A 21,221-nucleotide genomic window follows, 5' to 3' on the forward strand; every position below is an offset into this window, starting at 1 on the left:
AAGCTTTTATGCAAGGACTTAAAAAAAAAAATACCTGCCATTAAACCTTTTATTCAGGGCATTTCAAATTTGCTTTGCTAAAGGGATTTATTCACTGCTAAAGATACACAGAGACAAGAGCTGTTTTTAAATGTTTATCACACCGCCCCTAGTTTTGCGCTAAAGAAAAGTACATTTTGTATTTTTAAAAATACACGCTCATTAAACAAAACTCCAAAACCTTAGCGCCCCCACCTAGCTGCCTTCCAGGTTTCAACTTGCGAGTTTCAGGTCCTTGCACAACACCTAAGGCGTGCAAAACTCTTTTTCTCGCTAATCCTGGCAGAGAACAGTCCGAAGAGATCTCCCTCCACGTCTCCACCCGAATTCCCTCTCTTCCCCAGATTCCACTCGCTTCTCTTTTTCCCTCCGCCCCCGTCTCCGCCAGCCCAATCTGTCAGAGAGGTTGTGTACAAACTGCGCGGCCGCCCTGCGCGCGAAGCTCGTGGCCCGAAAGGGGTGCGGTCCGCCTGGCGGAGGCGGGGCTCTGAGCTAGCTTCTCCCTTTTCATAGGTTAGCTGCTCAGGCCCGGCCAGCTTCGGGGCCCCGAGATTTGTCGGAGCGCTGCCAGTCTGGCCGGCTGGCCCCGCCTCCCCGGAGTTGGGTAAAATAGAGGCGGGCGTCAAGTGTCAGTAGTCGTGGGGCAGGTACGCGCGCTAGCAGCTCGCTCGCGGAGACAGGCAGTGGCGGGAGCGGACTCCGGGGAGCTAGGGAGCGCGGTGGGGCGGGGCGGGAGAAAGTGGTCGCCGGGTGGACGTCGGCGTTTACGCGTGGCGGAGCGGAAGAGTTTGGCTTTTCTTGCGCGCCTTTGAAAACCGCGCCTGCTTGTGAGCTGAGGGGTCAGTCCGGAGCCAAGCTCGCCGACCCGAGCAGCGTGGGCGAGGTGGGAAGCGCGCTCGACTCGCGCCCCGCGCCCGGAACCGCCCCCCCACCCCCCACCCCCGAGTGCCCATGGCTACGCGGGTGCTGACCATGAGCGCCCGCCTGGGACCCGTGCCCCAGCCGCCGGCCCCGCAGGACGAGCCCGTGTTCGCGCAGCTCAAGCCTGTGCTGGGCGCCGCGAACCCGGCCCGCGACGCGGCGCTCTTCCCCGGCGACGAGCTGAAGCACCCGCACCACCACCCGCAGGCGCAGCCCGCGCCGCCGCAGCCGGCGCCGCCGCCCGCCGCGGGCCCGCGGCTGCCCGCCGAGGAGCTGGTCCAGGTAGGAAGAGCCGCTCCCCTCCCTCCGCCTCCCTCCGGGGCCTCGGGCGTGTCCCGCCGCTGCGGCTCGCGGGCGACAGGGGCCGCTCCAGGCTGGGGCGCGCGTCGGGGCGCACCGCGGCCCAGGGCTGGGGGGCAGCCCCGCCCTGCCCTCCTGGCCTGGTGGGGGCACCCGAAGGAGAGGATCTATGGGGAGTCTGCCCTGGGTGCTCTGTCCGGGAAAGGTTCAGGAGGGAACTGGTGCTCTCGCGCACCTTGTTTTTCTACCATTTGGGGGATGAAAGCTCGTTCCTCACGCCGGACCTCAATTCCATGCGTCCCCTAAATCCGCCGCCTCCCGCTGCCCTGGCCTTGGAGGTCACCCGCTGTCCCGATCCACGGCGTCCCGGATTCAGTGGGAACGCAAATTGGGGTGTGTGGGGGGGAGTGCTGGGGGGAGGCCCCTCGGGGTGCTAGTTTAATATCGCTTGGAGCAACCTGCTTTAGACCGCGATCTTAGGGCTCCTTTGGGAAACGGGAGTTAGAAAAGCTAAGGTGGTGTTGGAGCGCTTATTTTTCCTTAGAAAAGAAAGGAAAAAAAGGACCGGGAGGTGTTGTTTTCTTCATCTGCGCGTAAATTTCCTCCCGGAGCCGCGTTGAAAGCTGGCAGTTGGCTTTTACACTTGCCCGGCAGCCGAATTAGAGCAACCGCCTGTTTCTTTCGCCCACGCAGGGAGTCATATAGCCCAGAAAAAACTTCCCGGGACTTTTAGCCTGTCCCAGGGAAAAAAAAAAATTGGAAACATACCCACATGCAAACAGCTGGAAGAGCTAAAATCAGAAACCACTAACCACCATGGGAGTAAAGCGCACGAAAGGGTTTAGTTCGGTTTATTTCAAGACGCCTCATTTAATACCCCCTTGGTATACTGTGTATTTGCTATAGCAAGCTCCTGCTCCGGGGGTCTATGAGTGTCACCGTGCTGTGCAAGGGCAGTGGCATTTATCAGAGATGTGACTCACAAGAACAGCGCGATTTTATTTTTAAATCGTCTCTTTGCGGGAAACCCGAATCTATATCCACACAAAATGATTCGGGATCTGATAGCTGAAATTAAGTAGTAGCAAAAAAAAAAAAAAAAAAGACTGTTATTCACTTTTTAAAATGCCACGGTTAATAGTTCTGTGAGCATCTAGTTGGGGGTGTTGTTTCCTATGTGTGTGTTTCTGTTGAAATTTCCTTTCAGTGCTAAAAATTTTAGAAGTTTGTTATACTAGGGAAGATGATAGCTGCAAAAGACTGAGGAGACCGGTTACAAGCTGGATTATGTCCTAAAGAAAAATCACCATTTTAAAACCATGTGGGCATTTGTCAGTTTGCTGCTTAGAAGACACAGGAGGATAAGGGATGACTGAGCTTTTTACAGAGTGAGGGGGAATGTAGCGTTGGCCCACTGAGAAGGACACGATAAATGTTTGGCTGATGACTGTGCTGGCTACTGGCAGCCTCTCCACCCACGGCCCCTTAGCACCACTCTACCAAAGGAATGGTTTTCCCCTAGGTAATTAAAGATCTGTTTTAGATAGGGATATGAATAGGAACATTTCATTATCATATTAACCAATTACAGAATCTGCTGATTAAAATCAACATTTAGATCAAACTGGTGGAGAAGTTGGTTTGTTCTCTCAGTGGATACTATGTTTTGCTCAAAACATTGTATTTAAGTTTCCATTGAACTGTAAACTGGAAAAGGCACTTAAATAGCCAAAGAATATGTTTTATATTAGCTATTTCGGCAATATCTACCCAAGCAAAGAAATTTTGCAATATTAACTTTAACCGTGAAGGTTTACTGAGGTTTTTTTTTCCCTTTTCAACCACTGGATTTACCTATATGACATGAATAAGATAGAGATAATTTGGCCTTATTACAATACTGTATTTTCAGTTGTAATGGAGCAGAGAATCCTGCTTGTATATGAGTGATGATAAAGTATACTTTATTATTGCATCAGAAAGGAATATTTTTTTCTCTTTGCTTCCTTTTTCTTCTTGATTTGTCTCTTTCACTTTGTCTGGGGTTGACCGGGGGCGATTTTACCAAACACTTGTTATACACAGTTTCATAAGGTTTTTGGTGAACCATTTGTTTCACAGTTGACAAACCTGATATGTTTATAAGCAACACTTAGGAGTTTGCCTTGGGTATTTTTCATAGAGATTGTTGGGAATTTTAGTAAGCACAGTTTGTTCTTCCCGAGATGATGAATTGGGCAGATTATACATGTTTCTATCTCTTCTTTTTTAGACAAGATGTGAAATGGAGAAGTACCTGACACCTCAGCTTCCTCCAGTTTCTATAATTCCAGAACATAAAAAGTATAGACGAGACAGTGCCTCAGTCGTAGACCAGTTCTTCACTGACAGTGAAGGGTTACCTTACAGTATCAACATGAACGTCTTCCTCCCTGACATCACTCACCTGAGAACTGGCCTCTACAAATCCCAGAGACCGTGTGTAACACACATCAAGACAGAACCTGTTACCATTTTCAGCCACCAGAGTGAGACGACAGCCCCTCCTCCGGCCCCAACACAGGCCCTCCCCGAGTTCACCAGCATATTCAGCTCCCACCAGACCGCAGCTCCAGAGGTGAACAATATTTTCATCAAACAAGAACTTCCTACACCAGACCTTCATCTTTCTGTCCCTCCCCAGCAGGGCCATCTGTACCAGCTCCTGAATACACCGGATCTAGATATGCCTAGTTCTACCAACCAGACAGCAGTAATGGACACTCTTAACGTATCAATGTCGGCCGCCATGGCAGGCCTTAACACTCACACCTCCGCCGTCCCGCCGACCGCCATGAAGCAATTCCAGAGCATGCCCCCTTGCACATACACCATGCCAAGTCAGTTTCTTCCCCAGCAGGCCACTTACTTCCCCCCGTCACCACCAAGCTCAGAGCCTGGAAGTCCAGATAGACAAGCAGAGATGCTTCAGAATTTAACCCCACCTCCATCCTATGCTGCTACCATTGCTTCTAAACTGGCAATTCATAATCCAAATTTACCTGCCACCCTGCCAGTTACTTCGCAAAACATCCAGCCTGTCAGATACAATAGAAGGAGTAACCCTGATTTGGAGAAACGGCGCATCCACTACTGCGATTACCCAGGTATGTGATCCTACCTGGTTAAAGAATCAGTGTGTGTGTTTAGTGTGTTCGTGCGTGCCATTTTCCACCTCACATTCCAACTTTACATGGGAGACTAGTGGTTGACAGTTAAAAGAAAATTCACCTGCTCTGCTCTTGCGGCATCCCAGTCTCCAGTGCCTTACCCAAGTAACTGTTTAGTTACTTTGTGCTTATTTGATAATAGTAAAAAAAAAAGTTTGGAATATTATGGGAAAAAAAAAGTTACTGGACTCTTTTCTTTTTAATGTTAAATACATGAGAGTCTTGCTACACTTACCATGTTTACTGTAGCAATCTAAATTGGAGTTCTTAATTCTAAATTAAGTAACCTGGAAAGGAATTACTTAAGTAACATAGGGGAAAAGAATGGGTGGCAATGAAGAGTGGGTTGGTGCAAGACAAGACCATCTATAGAATAGATTTCAGGGTTGGTTCTGATAGCATGTGACCATATGCTCTTTCTTGAATGAGATATGTGGTCCAAAATATAAATTGATGATGGTGATGAATATATCTAGAAGTTGCTGGCATAAGCTAGTTTATGATTAATACAGGGTATAATTTATTGACTGTGGTACGTGATATGACATGACATACTAAATGAAAAAACAAGAAATGTGGGAGTACAGAAAATTGCAGTCATCTTGGATAATGGTTTAACATTGTCAGCTCTGGAGCCATTAAAATTTTTTAACTCACTGAGGTATGTGTTACTAGTATAAAGCACCTACTGGTATAAACACAGATTTCCCATTTGTAGTTTGGCTTGATTGTCTGCTCTCTTTCTGCTAAAGTGAAACATAAAGCAAATCACTTTATACCTTTAATCAGGTAATAGGGGAGTATGCTTTAAAACATCTCTTAAAACTGAAGCTTCAAATATCTCCTTGCATGAGAGATTTCATCTTTAAAGCCCGATTTTAAACACTGAATCATCAGATGTAAAGATTTCAAAAGGATCTCCAGAATGACACGCTGTTCTTCTCCTTTATTTCAGGCTGCACAAAAGTTTATACAAAGTCTTCTCATTTAAAAGCTCACCTGAGGACTCATACTGGTATGTAATTTTCTTGTTAATTCTGTGAGTTGTGTAAATAGTATAAGTGGTATTCATCCTTTTAAAAGCCAGCACATGTTTGATCTCTTCTTTCTTCTGTCAACTTTTATTTTTTAATGGCTTACCTTTTTCAGCACTGGCTTGGCTCAAAATTCAGTTCAGTGAAAAAAGTTTGGTTCCAGGAAGGCTGATGTTCCCTCATTAAGGCCTTGCCCTGTCACCTCACATAGAATTAATTGCTCCCAAACATAAACAACAATGTTTACTAATGGATTTTAAAACTTTAATGGCATTGCTATTCCTATCTTGAAGGAAAAAAATGTAACTCATTTTCTCCCTCCAGAACAAATCAGTTGGCTTCTATAAAACTACATCAAACACTAAAGCCTTTTCCATTTAGCAGGTAAAGCATAATTGCTTAATAAATTATCTTAATTTCACCTTGAGCCTAAAATATCTGTGTTTAGCATGTTTTCCCTGCTGGTGAAAGGTGGGCTGGAAATTGAAAAATACTAAAATCAGGCAAAACTAGAGTCGTGGTTTAAAAGTTATTTTACATTCTACCCCAGTCCATATTATACATTGGAGAGACTTTATTCCAGCTAATATCTCATCTGTGTTTAAAATGTTTAGCCCCTATAATTTTATAAAAACTTTTGTCAGATCTATACACTCATTTTAAAATTTTCAAAGCTTTATATCAGAACTTATTTGAGGATGAAATTAGATGGTGGCAAGCTGTAAAAATCTCCAAATACCCGAAGTATTTTTAAAACTATGGGTGGTTACCATTAGTGATTTTCTTAAAAGGATAGGCCTGAAGGAAAGAACCTATACAAAGTGATTGTGTTTTTTTTTCCTCTCCGTAAATGCAGCTTTAACCTAAAGTTCAGAGAATAAGTTTGCTAATAAAAGCAATGACCTAGCAAAATGTTTTATTCCATCATTGCTATGGAAACCAAAGTGTTCAACAGTTCCTTTGAATGGGCTGCTGGATTAGTGTGAGGACTTGAATCTCCCCAGGCTAGATGTTACTATGGAAATTGAGTTTTGATAAATGAAGTAGTTATCTCTAACTGCTGCATTAAAAAGTAAAAGCCTTTGAACAAAGGTCAGTGCTGAGATAGAGCTCAAAGAGGAACATGGCTGCAGACATTTCTTATGCGCATTGGAAAGTATTGCTTGATATCCCAGTGATAAATACTACTTAAAATCTGAGTAGTGTTGGCGACAATGTGGTAGATTCCAGGGCTTTCTGAGAAATTGCTTTTAAAGAAAAGACATCTCCTGTATTTATCAGTGAAACCAGTGGGTTGTTTCAACCTGAAGTTTTTAGGTAGAGACAAAAGGCTATCTCCTAATCCCAAAGTAGAAGTTATATTTATACTTAAACAAACACCCATTAGCATGTAAACTCAGTCTGCAGTTTTCAGCATACAAATGACAAGACCATGAAAACAGTCTATGGAAATACTAAACTATCCTTTTATAGAATATATATTATATATTTAGCAAGAAACATTGAAAATGGGTTTTTACTTGAATTATGATTAAGGAGAAGAGGAAATAACTTCAGAACTTTTGAGCTCTTGTCCTTTCTCCTTTGAAAGTCCTTGAAATGGGAGATAGGAAGGAGGAAACAATGTTTCTCCTGAGGTTAAAGTCTCCTAATAAAGGAGGAGCATGATTCCATATATCGATGCAATCAACTGCTTATTGCTGGGATGTAGTCAGGGCATATCTAAATGGCCTTGCAACCCCTGGCAGGGTTTAGTGCTCAGAATGCTTATACCTGGGATTCTGGAACTTGACCTGCTGGCAGGGAAATTTAATAGTGGGTTGTCTTAACGATGCTTATACTGAAAAAGATAAAAACCAACTAAAAAGAAGATGTAGGCCTAGTTTGAATCCCATGTATCGACTTTTCCACGCGATCATAAATGTGTGTCCATTGACATCTGATGAGTGAGACCCCGTAATCCAGTTTAATAAAGTTTTGTTTGATAGCCTTTCAGACGCCTCGAGGAGGGTTTGTGGCAGACTTGTTCATCTGGCTAAACCCGTTCTTGGGTAATCATAGAGCATTGAGGTTGTTTTCTCCTCATTTTTAGTTTCTACACAATGCCTTTGAAAATTACCTGTGTGCTCTCATTGCATCCTCCCCACCCTGTCGTTTTTTAATGAATGTATCTGAAGCTAGCGAAGTTTTTTTTCTTTCCTTCTTCCTTTAAAGGCCCAGGTATTTCTAAATGACTTCTCTCAGTGTAATTAACTTTTTGTTTTAGAGGACTTAAAAAAAAATTTATGTGGGAATGTTGATATTGTATTTTTGATATAAAAACTTTTTAACGATTGCCACTTTAGGCAGAATGTGCAGGACCCTAGGACTTCTTTAGAAAATAATTGTAATTGCTTTAAAATGTCAAGTTACCTTATATTTTTAAAATGTTTTAAGCAATTAAAACAACCTACGCCTGAGTTCTGTTTAATTGCTTATTCTGGATTTTTAGATCGAAAATGCTTCCTGACTTATAAACCGAACATAAGGACATAGTCTTTCCCAAACAAGACGTTTTTTTAAAAATTCGAGATGAAAGAGTAGAAAATGGCTGTTAGAAGTCTCATAGCATTCAAGTTTTTCTGAGTTTATACATTTTGATTTCTTTATTCAGAAAGAATATACAAAAGTAATGCAGAACTCTATGGTTAGACAAAATACCTGAAGTTGATGTTGCCTCTGTTCTAGAGGAAAAATTGTACTTATTGGCCTATAGGGATATCCTTATTACCTGTGTGGAAGCGTTTGTGATACTTCTAGCATATATATATATATGTCGCGCCTCTGATTAGAAATAAGTATGGCTACTTAGGCAACAGTGTCACGAGGTGTATATTTCCAAATAAAAATATTTGTCCTTTTAACAGCATTTTAAAAAGCACATTGGCAAGAAATTGAAAACATTTATCACCCGATGCTAGTTTCTTGGTATGCCTGAGAGTCCCATGAGTTGAAATGCTGCTTTTACATTGAGTGTGGAAATTTCTTTGAAAATTGTGGTTACACTTTAGTAAAAAGTACTTACTTTCTAAAGAAAGAGTTCTGAAAAAGCGAACAGTGCACTCTGAATACCGATGTTTGAAATCTGAGTAGTTTTAGTCACATGTGTGGCTGTGCACTTAGCCCTGGAGTATATGGTAAAGCATTTGGGGAAAGAGGGTATGGTAAGGTTTTATGGTCATTTGGCAGCTATCTGGAGCAGGGCAGAAAGTGAGCAGTTGTTCATAGTCTGAGCAGCACACACACACACTGGGCGTCAGTGTCAGTAGCCCTTAGATCCAGACTCTGTGCCCAGGTTGCTACATGTGGACTACATGATCCCAGAATGACTGCCACTGAATGACAAGAGGGCAATTGGAAACACCCCCCAAAAAGAAAATGGAAACATACAAATAACATAACAGGAAGTGGACTGTGGGTGAAGCACTGTCCTGTTAGAATCTCACAGCTGTATTCGGGATTCCTTGTTTAAGAAAGAATTTCGCAGTAAGCCTTGGAAAGATTTCTAGCCCAAGACGACTTGTAAAGGGGCTAAATTCCCACCTGCTGCCTCACTTCCCGTGTAAAACACTTTTCTAATGACATTTATATTAAGATGGTACTATGTGTACTTCAAAACACATAATCTCTGCTAGAGATTTATTGCTCAATTGATTTTAGTTTCAGTTTGTGTACTAAAAAATACCTAGGTATAAATCCCTATTTAGTTCTTTGCTCTACACTTACTATCCATTGAATGTCTTAGGTATAGATTTTTGTTTTAAAATACTGGCCATGTTGATAATAAAGGTATTTTCATTTGCAGCACTTCCCCACAAATAGAAAACATTCAAAATGTTCTGAACATGAATTATTCCTTTTTTGTGAAACTGTGGGAAGCGGTAAAACATTTTAAAAAATAGAGAAAGGAATTCATTTCCTTAAAAATGATTTAGAGTTAAAATCAGAATAAGATTTTATATATGTGTGTGCATACATATGTCTCCATATATATGTATATAGCCTTAGTGGAGATCATGCAGCTTGGATCTAGAGATCAATGTTGGTAGAGGTGAAAAAATTTTGCAGGATGAAATTAGTACTCAACTGATTTTTCTGAGTTTATATTTGAAAACTGCAGGAAAAAGTATCCCATTTAGCCTGTTACGTGTTACCGGTTAGACATTCTTAAATTATTTTTGTTTGCAGCTTTGAAATTTATTTTTCTATATTGACAAGTTCAAGTTAACATAAAAAAAAGAAAAAGTAGCCATAAGAGTCACTCATTTAGATGCCTGAAAAGGTATTTATGAGCATAGAAGCTTAGAAACAATTTCTTTTTAATGACTCACGGGAAAGGTTTAACTTTGCTTCTGGGACTTGCTCTTTCATCTGAAAAACATTTACATTTACATAGGAAATTGATTAAATATTGTTTTGAGATGATAAAGTATATGGAACTTTTAGAAGTATAATTTGATTAAGCAAACGTTTTTGACTGATTTTTCGAGAATCCAAAGAGAATCTCTTCTTCCTTGTTGTTTTTATAGATTAGGGGGAAAAGATAAATGGACTAAATAGAATTGCTGAAGTCGAGATAGAAACAATTAGCTGTGAAGATAGTGAGGGCAGTAATGTTTTTAAAAGTAAAATATTTTAATCACCAAAGGTTTTTACTTTGGCAGATATTGTTAGTTTTATAGAATGTGGTAGTTGTTTACTTGATGACCCACATCTTTTCAGGTGAAAGATTAGAAACAAAGTAATGTCCTAGTTTAGCAAGTATCTCTGTAGCAGCATTCCTCTTCTGTCAGCCTGTATTATTTATATCCAAGAATCTCTTACAACTCGGATTAAGGTGAGTTGCTGTTTTAGAAGTGCCCCATAGGTAACTTTCTAAAAAACATTCAGGCAGAAGAATATACCTGTGACTACTTTATAAATGCACAGTGTTTAGAGCTGGGAAGAATCTCCAGGTCAAGATAACCACGTTAAGTGCAAATTTAAGGAAAGGATAATTAGGACTCATTCAGTACTAGAAAAATGAAAATATAGAATTTTTCTGTTTTGGCTAAAAAAGGTAAAATATTTCACCAAGACTTTACTGTTTCAAAATTTTACTTTGGGTTCTTATTACAAGAAAGTGAATCTGAATGTCATATTTTTGTCAGGAGACTCAGGAACTGGTATTTCATTAACGCTATCAATGATAGAGGATGTTTTTGTCCAGAACCCTTGGGGCTCAGATGGTAAAGAATCTGCCTGCAATGCGGGAGACTCTGGTTGGATCCCTGGATTGAGAAGATCCCCTGGAGAAAGGAGTGGCTACCTGCTCCAGTGTTCTTGCCTGGAGAATTCCCTGGACAGAGGAGCCTGGTGGGCTCCAGTCCAGGGTCGTAAAGGTCAGACACAACAGGAGACTGACTGTTAGAAGTAGCGGAGGTGCTTAGGTGCCTAGAGATTGGTCCTGCTGGGGTAGAGACTGCCACCTTGGGGGTGGCATGCTCCCCCTGCTCTGTGTCTGTCTTTGACCAGCACGAGGGGCTCCACAGTTCCTTGGTTTTCCTCAAATCCAGTCCAGTCCTGGAAAAGAAAACTTGTTTACATAGAGTTGATTTACCCTTGTACAACTGTAGGATGGATAATAAACTGATTCGGAACATGTCCTTCTGAAGAGTTTAAAAGTACGATTCTCACCTAAATGCACGTTTAGTCAGATAACACTCAGTGATCCTTGGCAGAAGGAACCAGGCAAAACCCTGCCACAGGTGAGGCCGTGGTTAAAAAAAAAAACAACACAGTATGGTAGCCTTACACTAGATGCCTTCCCGTCTCTTTTACCTTCACGCCTTTTCATGAGTGAAAATTCCCAAGCTGGTCAGCCTCAGGACACACTGTGATTAACCAAAGGTGCATAAGGAGGTATGGCAATAGAAGACAGTCTCTGTGTTTGAGAACTTTTGTGGCTAGTTAAGGAGGCAGAATACAGTTGTTTGAAGCCTTCATTCAGCAGTATCTGTGCCAGTACAGATCAATCATTTAGATCAAATTTAAGTGATGATGGGGATACAGAGAAGTGTAATGATTTCTCTTGGATACTTCATAGGTTTTTTGGAAGGAATCCGGTGAGTCACGTTTTAAAGATAAGCACAAAAGAAGAAAGAAGGGAATTTTTTAATATAGCCTTTTAATTCGTTTCCTTAAACTGAGCACATTATTGACAGGGATACTCTATCAAGTAAACATCAGGTGAAGTGAAGTGAAAGTCACTCAGTCATGTCCGGCTCTTTGCGACCCCATGGCTCTAGCCTGCCAGGCTCCTCTGTCCATGAAATTCTCCAGGCCAGAATACTGGAGTGGGTTGCCATTCCTTTCTCCTGGGGATCTTCCCAACCCAGGGATCGAATCCAGATCTCCCGCATTGCAGGCAGGTTCTTTACCATCTCAGCCACCAGGGAAGCCCAGGATGTACATTAGGTACCTTTGCAAATACTAGCAATAAAAATCTTTGAAATGAAATGCCTGCCCTTTTGTTGCCAAGTATAGGAGAGATACTGCAGTGACCTTTAGTAAAAAATTTTAATAGAAAATTACTGATATAGATATATAAAAATATGAACTAATGAGCCAAAGTCACCTTACTTTATGTGCTTTTAAAGATATCTAATATTTTCCTATGCGTTTCTTTAATCTTGGTATTAATGCCTCTCTTTTTTTAAAACCTTTCATTAGAATATATACTGTTTTAGACGGAGAAGGCAATGGCAACTCACTCCAGTACTTTTGCCTGGAAAATCCCATGGACAGAGGAGCCTGGTAGGCTGCAATCTATGGGGACACAAAGAGTCGGACACGACTGAGCGACTTCACTTTCACTTTTCACTTTCATGCATTGGAGAAGGCAGTGGCAACCCACTCCAGTGTTCTTGCCTGGAGAATCCCAGGGACGGGGGAGCCTGGTGGGCTGCCGTCTATATAGGGTCGTGCAGAGTCAGACAGGACTGAAGCGACTTAGCAGCAGCATACTGTTTTAGAATCTAAATTCCTTAAATCTCTAGTGGTGGGAAAAGATCTGATGATTATTGAATTGCATGAAAATATTTTCCACCTGAAATAAGAATTCATTTTGTGCATCAAGGACTCAAATTCTAAGAATTAAGCGTAAGGGGGGATTCCCTGGTGGCTCAGGTGGTAAATAATCTGCCTGCAATGCAGAAGACCCAGGTTCCATCCCTGTGTTGGGAACATCCCTTGGAGAAGGGAAGGGGAATCCATTCCAGTATTCTTGCCTGGAGAATTCCATGAACAGAGGAGCCATGAGGTCACAAAAGAGTCAGACACTACTGAGTGACTAACACACTATTGACTATTGAAATAATTTATTTCATTTTAACAGTCAGAATAGAATATGGATGTTAAACTATTTGAGGCCAGAGACCAAGCCTTATTCGTTGCATTTTGCAAGTCACCTGGTACAGGTTGTGATTGTTAGTACATATTACTCTCGTTTACTAAACATTGACTTTAATTCTGATTTTTGACCTCTATCAAATATAGTTGATTGGATTTAGTTTTAGCATCAGGAAGGAAACCAGATATACAAATTTGCTGTAACAAAAAGGTTACCTAAAATAAGATAAAATTTCCATCTATGATACTTTTCTTTTGTTAGAAGAATCTATGCAGAACATTCTAGGAGAAGGCCTTAGTGTGAATCAATTGAACATGTTCAGCCAAGCAGAGAAACTTCCCATTCTAGTGTGGTAGATTCATAAGTCATTTTTTAGTCTATTCAACAGAAAAAAAAAATAGCTGATTTTTAAGTTCATCACTAAAGACTTTTCAGATTCTTAGCAAACATGTTCTGCTAACTCATTGACGTTCCTTTCAATTCAGTTCAGTTGCTCAATCATGTCCGACTCTTTGCCACCCCATGGACTGCACCATGCCAGACTTCCCTGTCCATCACCAACTCCCAGAGCCTACTCAAACTCATGTCCATTGAGTCGGTGATGCCATCCAACCATCTCATCCTCTGTTGTCCCCTTCTCCTTTTGCCTAGGGTTCCTTTAGCCTAGGGTTAAAGGAGAGCCATCATTAGGTGGTATTCTGGGATTATCAGTCCCATAACAGGACAACCGTCAGAAGTCCACACGTCCTGAAAGGTGTCCTTGGGGGCTGGCTTAGCCAGGATGTGTCCTATGCTTCAGACAGTCTGAGATTTAAGGCCTGCTTTGAGTCCATTAGGCTAGTTGTTAACTGACCTGGACACATGGCTTTAGAATCTTTAAATGTGAACAATATCTGTGTATTCCTTACATCATTCATATAGAGCCTGTATCAGTGTTTGCCAATGGAGGGTATAACTGGGACATTGAGGAAAAGTGGCAGGCCAGGCTTCTCAACACGACCTCATTGTTCTGCTTCTAACTCTTGGAGTTGTTGAGGATAAATGAAATACGAGCACCTGAGTCAGAGTACGTGCTCAGTGTCTGCTTCTGCCTGCTCCCTTCTTCTCCTGGTAATGGTTTTGCTTAACATTAATTGACTTCATCAGTATAGACAATATGTATATTTAACCATTGTTTCTTTTTTTAAAAAAAGGATTAAGGATTTCTAGTAAAAGAGTCCTGGTAATTTTATAAGACGATGAGAAAATATCCACTTTGAGATAAAGCCGAAGCTTGTTTTTCGTGCTGTACATATTTGTCACTTTTTTTTTCTTCTTGTCTTTGGAAAGTTTCACATTAACAGCAGCATGAGAACTTAAAAATACAGTTGATGTTGAAAGAGCTTAACTAAATATTTTAAATTGGTGGTATTGGAAGGAGATTCTGTAAAAATCCAATTAAACTTTTGAAAGCTCTATCCTGTTGAAATAACTTAAAGGAAGTTAGTTTGGTTTCCCAGAAGGACTATGCATAGTGTTTCTGGCTGAGGAAGAAAGACCTGAATCTGCTATTTATTTGGCCAGAAATTGGGTACCAGCTTCCTCTACAATGTTTTACTTGAGCAGTGTTGACACTTGAACAAATCCCGTACAAACTGCCCCAAGTGGGGAACAGTTGTCCGTCCGTCCTGTGGTAAAGCTCCGGCCCCATGACTAACATCCAGAAACTGGTAGTATTCTTGGCTGAATGCTCTATAGATACGTATAAATTGAGAGCAAAACCCCAACTGTTTTAGGAACTTTCATGGCTACCGTTTTTCAACCAATCAGTAAAGTAAACTTTTAAAAATACTGATGCCGTTTATTGCTTCCTAGCCAATAAAAATAGTGAACAAAAAGAGTCTAGTGTCCCTTGTTTCTTAAATAAACTTTTGAAAATTCAGTTCTCCTGCCATTTAATTATTCAATTCAAAAGACTAGAATGACTCCTTTTTAAATCAGGCACTTTTTTTTCCCCTTGCCTCAGACATCAGAAATAACTTTCTCTTCACGTTAAATGACAGTGAAGTATTTAGCCAACCTGTTTGTTTTGGTGATTTATTTTTCACAGGGAACAAGAACAAACACTTGGTGTGCAAAAAAACTTTTTCTGTTTGATTTACATTGACGAGTGATAGCTACATTTACTACTGGCATTAAGACATTTCTGTGTATTAAACATACTGAATATAAGCAAAAGAAAAGTGGTTTATTTCTGGTTACTTAAAAGGTTTAAGTGTATTAGCTTAAATTCTTTGAATTTACTCTTAAGAGGGGGAAGAGAAATACTTCAGGAAGTTGAGGTGTGCATTTTAAAAATGGAGCAATAGGAATCAAAAAGGGAATCAAAAACATAAAAAGTACTTGTGTGTTGGTTTGGAGCCAGAGGAGAGGGAGAAGGGAAGGGTGGCTCAGGGATACTCACTCCAGGAGTTGAAAGAGAAACCCCCTGGGAAATAATTGGTACAAAATTCAGAGGGCTGCTCTGGGCCTTCTTTGTCCATAAGGGGTTTTGTTGTGGAGTCATGTGAGCCTTATGGAGTCACAGTGGTTATCAGGACAGCAAAAATACATTAACCACAAGCTGTGGAAATCTCGGTTGATGTGGACAATGTCTTTTAAAATTTGGCCTCAGCTGAATAATCTTAGAACTTCCTGAATATGATCCTGTTAAATCAGGCAGAGAAAGGTAGTTGAATTTCACTGTGGTACTAAGTAACCAGTGTTCAAAGCAATGCTGGGTTTTCTCCAGCAGCAGAAAACATTTTAAAGAATTTAGAAGTTTGGCTGTTCAGAGTTTTCAAATGCTATTCAAATAAAACTCAGCGGTTATACAGAGTGGAATCAGGAAGAGAAAGATAAATACCGTATTCTAACGCATAGATAGGGAATCAAGAAAAATGGGCCTAAAGAATGTATTTACAGGACAGCAATGGAGAAACATAGAGAATAAACTTATGGACATGGGGAGAGGGGAGGAGAGGGTGAGATGTATGGAAAGAGTAACATGGAAACTTACACTACCATATGTAAAATAGATAGCCAATGGGTATTTGCTGTATGGCTCAGGAAACTGAAACAGGGGCTCCGGTGTCAGCCTGGAGGGGTGGGATGGGTAGGGAGTTGGGAGGGAGGTTCAAAAGGGAGGGGAAATATGTATACCTATGGCTGATTCATGTTGAGGTTTGACAGAAAACAGCAAAATTCTGTAAAGCAATTATCCTTCAATTAAAAAAAACTCGTCAGTAAGCCAGCAGTACTTTAAGATGCAAGTTTACCTTACAAATTCTCATCTTAAATTCATAGAAAATTATAACCAAGTTAAGCATCAATAAAAGAGCTACTAGTGATTGCTTAGTGAGAGATTCTTTGATCTGGGGGTTTATTTAGAGGAATACACTATCTTAAATAGGATTAATTGATTCTAAAACTGGGAATTAAGGCTGCCTTATAAATAGTAAGGGTTTTCCTGGTGGCTCAGATGGTAAAGAACCTTCTTGCAGTACAGCAGATCTGGGTTGGGAAGATTCCCTGGAGAAGGGATCATAAGTCATATTTTTTTTAAAGGTGACATTAATTTTATTCGTATATCAAAAATATGCAATGATGTGGGGCAATTACATGAAGTCAGAAGCTGGTCTGTGGTGAGGAACAGCAAAGGCCTTTGGCAAACCTGGGAGTTTCTTTGCATGTCATTGTGGGCAGAATCCTTTTGGGCTGCCGATATTGAGTAGTTTTGAAAGGTTACCAGCAACTAGCAAACCTTAAGAACAAACAACATTAAGAAGAATACAGATTGCAGAGGTGTGGGGAAGTGGCTCAGATAGAGGGGGGTAGGGCGGTGGCTCAGATGTCAATTCACTATTTAAGGGAAGAGAGAGGAAGATTGAATTAGAGGCTTTTATAAATTATATATATGTAAGTTCCATGAGTTCAGGCATTTTTGTTTTATCCTAAGCATTCAGGATAGTCCCTGGCATATAATATGCATTTGACAAGTCATTGATGGAATGAATTCTGATAGTCTTTCTGATGCAGTGCATTGCAAAGGGAAATTAAATGTGCGTGACACCACAGTTAAGTTATTGATTGGTACCAGACTTCCTGATCTGCTTGAGAAATTGTTAAAATGCTTAAAGCTTTAACACCATTCAGCTTTAATCTTTATCTAGTTGTTTTGCTTCAGTCTGAAAAATGGGAAGATGTGAATATATGCGCACTGGAGGGAATTTCAAAGAGCTAGTCCATTTTGGAAAGCCATGTGTTAAGTGAACTGGCTTATGTGCTGGCATTTCACAGTGGCTAAGTGAAGAAACTTTTAGGACCACTTTGTTGCAGTAAAGGCTCAGTTGTGGTCCATTAAGTTGGTGATGTGAGCAGCTCCTTCTTGTAGCTCCTGAATTTCTTCCTCCCTGGGCCACCTTAGAGCCATCAGTCCTGCACTAATTCAGTTGGGGTTGGTTGGTATAGAAATTATATTGGCACAGTAGTAATAAAGCCGCTCAAGCTCATCTAGTCATCTCATGGATTTACATGTGCAGGAACAGTTCAGTGCTCATAAAAATATGAGCACTGATTCATCCTGCACATGTATTTTTAAAAATTGTTTAAAGAGAATTTTTAGACAATTTAAAAACTGAAGTACAGTTGATTTGCAGTATTTCGTTTTAGCAAATGTTTTAGGTGTACAGCAAAGTGATTCACTTATACGTGTATCTATTTTTCAGCTTCTTGTCCCTTATAGGTTATTGCAGAATATTGAGTACAGTTCCTTGTGCTTTCCTTGTTCGTTACCTTTTTTATATATAGTTTCGTGTATGGGTTAAACCCAAACTCCTAATTTATCATCCTCCTCTGCCCCCACCCTGTAAAATTTCCATTTTCCGTTCTTCAAAAGTACACAGAGTACTTTAAGGACTATTCTGCAAAACTGACTCTCTGCATTAGATGCCCTGAGCAGTTTCTAGTTCGTCAGGAATCCACACACCTTCCTCCGTAGAGCCTGAGTTTGAAAGAAACCCCTTGGCAGACAACACTACCTGCCTTGTCCAGGGTTGCCAACTGCCCGCTCACCTTCCCTTCTTGGTCTGTTGCGCAGGTGAGAAGCCGTACAAATGCACCTGGGAAGGCTGCGACTGGAGGTTTGCGCGCTCAGACGAGCTGACCCGCCACTACCGCAAACACACCGGGGCCAAGCCTTTCCAGTGCGGCGTGTGCAACCGCAGCTTCTCGCGCTCCGACCACCTGGCGCTGCACATGAAGAGACACCAGAACTGAGCTGCCAGCGCCACGGCCGTGCATCCTCCGCCGCCTGCCCCACACTGCTCACTTGGCAAAATTTTAAGCTACACAGTTAATTCTATATATATAAAAGAAAACGAAAACACAAAACTGGAAATGTATATTTTGTATATTTGAGAAAACAGGGAATACATTGTGTTAATACCAAAGTGTTTGGTCCTTGTCCGAATCTGGAATGCTTGCTGTATGCTGGGTTGATCCAGGCAGATGCCGTCATCTCAGACAGGTAGCCCCATCTCAGCGCGGGCTGGGCGTGCAGGGTGTATTTGCAGTGTTCTTCCCAAAGCACCACCATTTAATGTGACAGTGTTTAGCAAACAAGTCCGTTGGGCACAAGAAGACAGCTGGATTGTGTGTCAAGATTTTGCTTGACATCAGAGGAGTTTTTTTTTCAATACAAGATAATTCTCTAGAGGTACGCAGCATACCTGGCAATTCACAAATAGCCATTGAACAAATGTGTTGTTTTGTTTTGTTTTTTTTATATGAGTTGCCTATATTTGCTATTCAAAATTTTGTAAATATGCAAATCAGCTTTATAGTTTATTACACGTTTTCTAAGATTCTTTTGGGGAAAAAAATCATAAATAATTCTTTTGAAAATAACCATGAATACATTTACAGTTAGAACTTGTGGTAAGATACCTCTTAAAACCTTACCAAATTCATTTCTGTGGTAGGTAGAAATAAATCACTCAAACTTCAAAAGCAGATTTCATGCACTGATTAAAATCGGATTGTTTATTTTAAATACAAGCTACATTTTATATGAATTGTGAACTCAAGAGCTTAAAGATGGAATATTCAAAAGTCAAAACATCTTACAATAAGCTAAACAGTATCATTTTTGAAAAGAAAGACATACGTAGTTTTCACTTGGGAATGTTGAATTTATGATGCAGTTTCATATACGGAAACGTTGAATTTATGATTCAGTTTTCATATACTGAGATGTTTGCTTGTGCAGTACAATTGGTTAAATGCCAATTTATGTGGACTTTGCATGTAATATACAGTGAGACACAGTAATTTTACCTAAATTACAGTGCAGTTTAGTTAATCTATTGTTAACACTGACTCAGTGTCTGCCTTTAATTATAAATGACATGTTGAAAACTTAAGTAAGTGCTACATATATGCAATATAAAATAGTAATGTGACACTGATGCTGTTAACCAAAGGGCAGAATAAATAAGCAAAATGCCAAAAGGGGTCTTAATTGAGATGAAAATTTAATTTTGTTTTTAAAATATTGTTTATCTTTATTTATTTTGTGGTAATATAGTAAATTTTTTTAGAAAATTTTCATAACTTGATAAATTATAGTTTTGTTTGTTAGAAAAGTTTCTCTTAAAAACGTGTACATAGATGACAAATGGTGTAAATATTTTGTAAGAGGCTTCAAAATGTTTATACGTGGAAACATACTTACAGGAAAAGCATAAATTGGTTGCTGTTTTGCTTCTTTTTCCCTCTTATTTTTGTATTGTGGTCATTTCCTATGCAAATAATGGAGCAAACAGCTGTATAGTTGTAGAATTTTTTGAGAGAATGAAATGTTTATATATATAAACGACAATTTTTTTTTGAAAATAAAAAGTGCCTAAAAGATTCACGTTGTGCCTTCTTCCCCTACCATAGCAAAAACAATGAGCAAATTCCTCTCGTAACTATTTAAAAAGATCTGTTTAATGCAGACAGTTAATAAAAAAGTAATTCGCATGGCAGAGAGGAATTTGTTTTTACAATATCAAAAGTATAATGGGAGGCATGCTTCATGAATGTTGATTTCTTTTCCCCTATTCTGGTCAGTACACAAATACATTACTGATTTTATGTTTTCAAAATCATTACTTGTAGACACTGGAGGTAACTTGTATATCTAGTTTAATTTTTTTTTTTTTTGGTCGTGCCTCTTGGCTTGTGGGAGCTTAGTTGCCTGACCAGGGATTGAACCCTGGCCCCAGCAGTTGAAGAGCTGAGTTCTAACCACTGGACTGTCAGAGAATTCCTTGTATATCCTAGTTGTATTGTCAGAGGTAAAACAAGAATAGGGGTTTTTAACTTTTCCTTTTTAAAAGGACAAAACCGGTTTTAACCACTAGTAACAATACACCTGGGAGCCTACACCTTGGCTTCTAGTGCCACCTCCAGTGAAAAGAACTGGGGCTCCTTGGAGACATGGCTGATTCTGGGAGTAGATGTACAAAATAAGCCTGTAGTATCTTACAGCTTAAGACTGTAAGCAATCATAATTCCCACAGTGATGCAGGAATGTCAGAGCAACAATATAAAACATGATTGAATTGTAACCAATCCTGTTTTTTTATTAGCGTAGACCCATGAGTCCATGCTAATATAAATGTTTGAAAAAATAGGAAAAAGATCTGAAAAAAATCTCCAGTTTTTGTAGATCCAGTCTCCGGTAGAATGTAACTCTACTCTTAAGTTCAGGCTGCATAAAGTGACTATATTACAAAGAGTACAATATAGCCAAGAGGGAAGGGGAGGGTCACTTTACAGTTACAAAAACCTGCCAGACACTCAGATGGTGATCAAGGTCCTAAGTCATGCTCTCAAAGTATATACTCTTGGTTTGATGTGATGAAAATGTGACTTTGCCTCTGTGGTCTTCCTCCTAAAACACGTAAGCCCCGTGTAAGCATGAGAAAGACATTGGCCGTCCCATATGACGGACATTCTTCGAACTACCCAACCAGTAGTCAAAACTTAAGGTCTTGAAAACAGAAGCTGTCACAGCCAAGAGAAACGTAAATGAGACAAAACAAAATGGGATTCTGGAACAGAGAAAGGACATGGGGGAAAACTGAGGCAATTTGAGTAAAGTTTGAAATAGAGGAAGCTGAGGGTGGGGTATATAGGAATTCTGTATTTGCAATAAGTCAAACTTCTAGAATAAAGTTTCTAGAGTGAAAGTTGAGGATAAAGTTTGGAGTGAAGGAAAGTAAT

General features: G+C 40.4%; 1 protein-coding gene across 1 annotated transcript; it reads left to right on the forward strand.

Annotated features, from left to right (window-relative positions):
• The first annotated feature begins 669 nt into the window (after positions 1-669).
• Positions 670-19,862, forward strand: KLF5 (KLF transcription factor 5). The gene is made up of 4 exons (XM_004012185.5): positions 670-1,242; positions 3,533-4,406; positions 5,425-5,484; positions 18,049-19,862. Exons 1-4 carry the CDS (start codon positions 991-993, stop codon positions 18,225-18,227), a joined length of 1,365 nt encoding a protein of 454 aa, XP_004012234.2. The 5' UTR covers positions 670-990; the 3' UTR covers positions 18,228-19,862.
• The last annotated feature ends 1,359 nt before the right edge of the window (positions 19,863-21,221 follow it).

The sequence above is a fragment of the Ovis aries genome, chromosome 10 (genome assembly GCF_016772045.2).
Source record: "Ovis aries strain OAR_USU_Benz2616 breed Rambouillet chromosome 10, ARS-UI_Ramb_v3.0, whole genome shotgun sequence".
Lineage (NCBI taxonomy): Eukaryota > Metazoa > Chordata > Mammalia > Artiodactyla > Bovidae > Ovis > Ovis aries.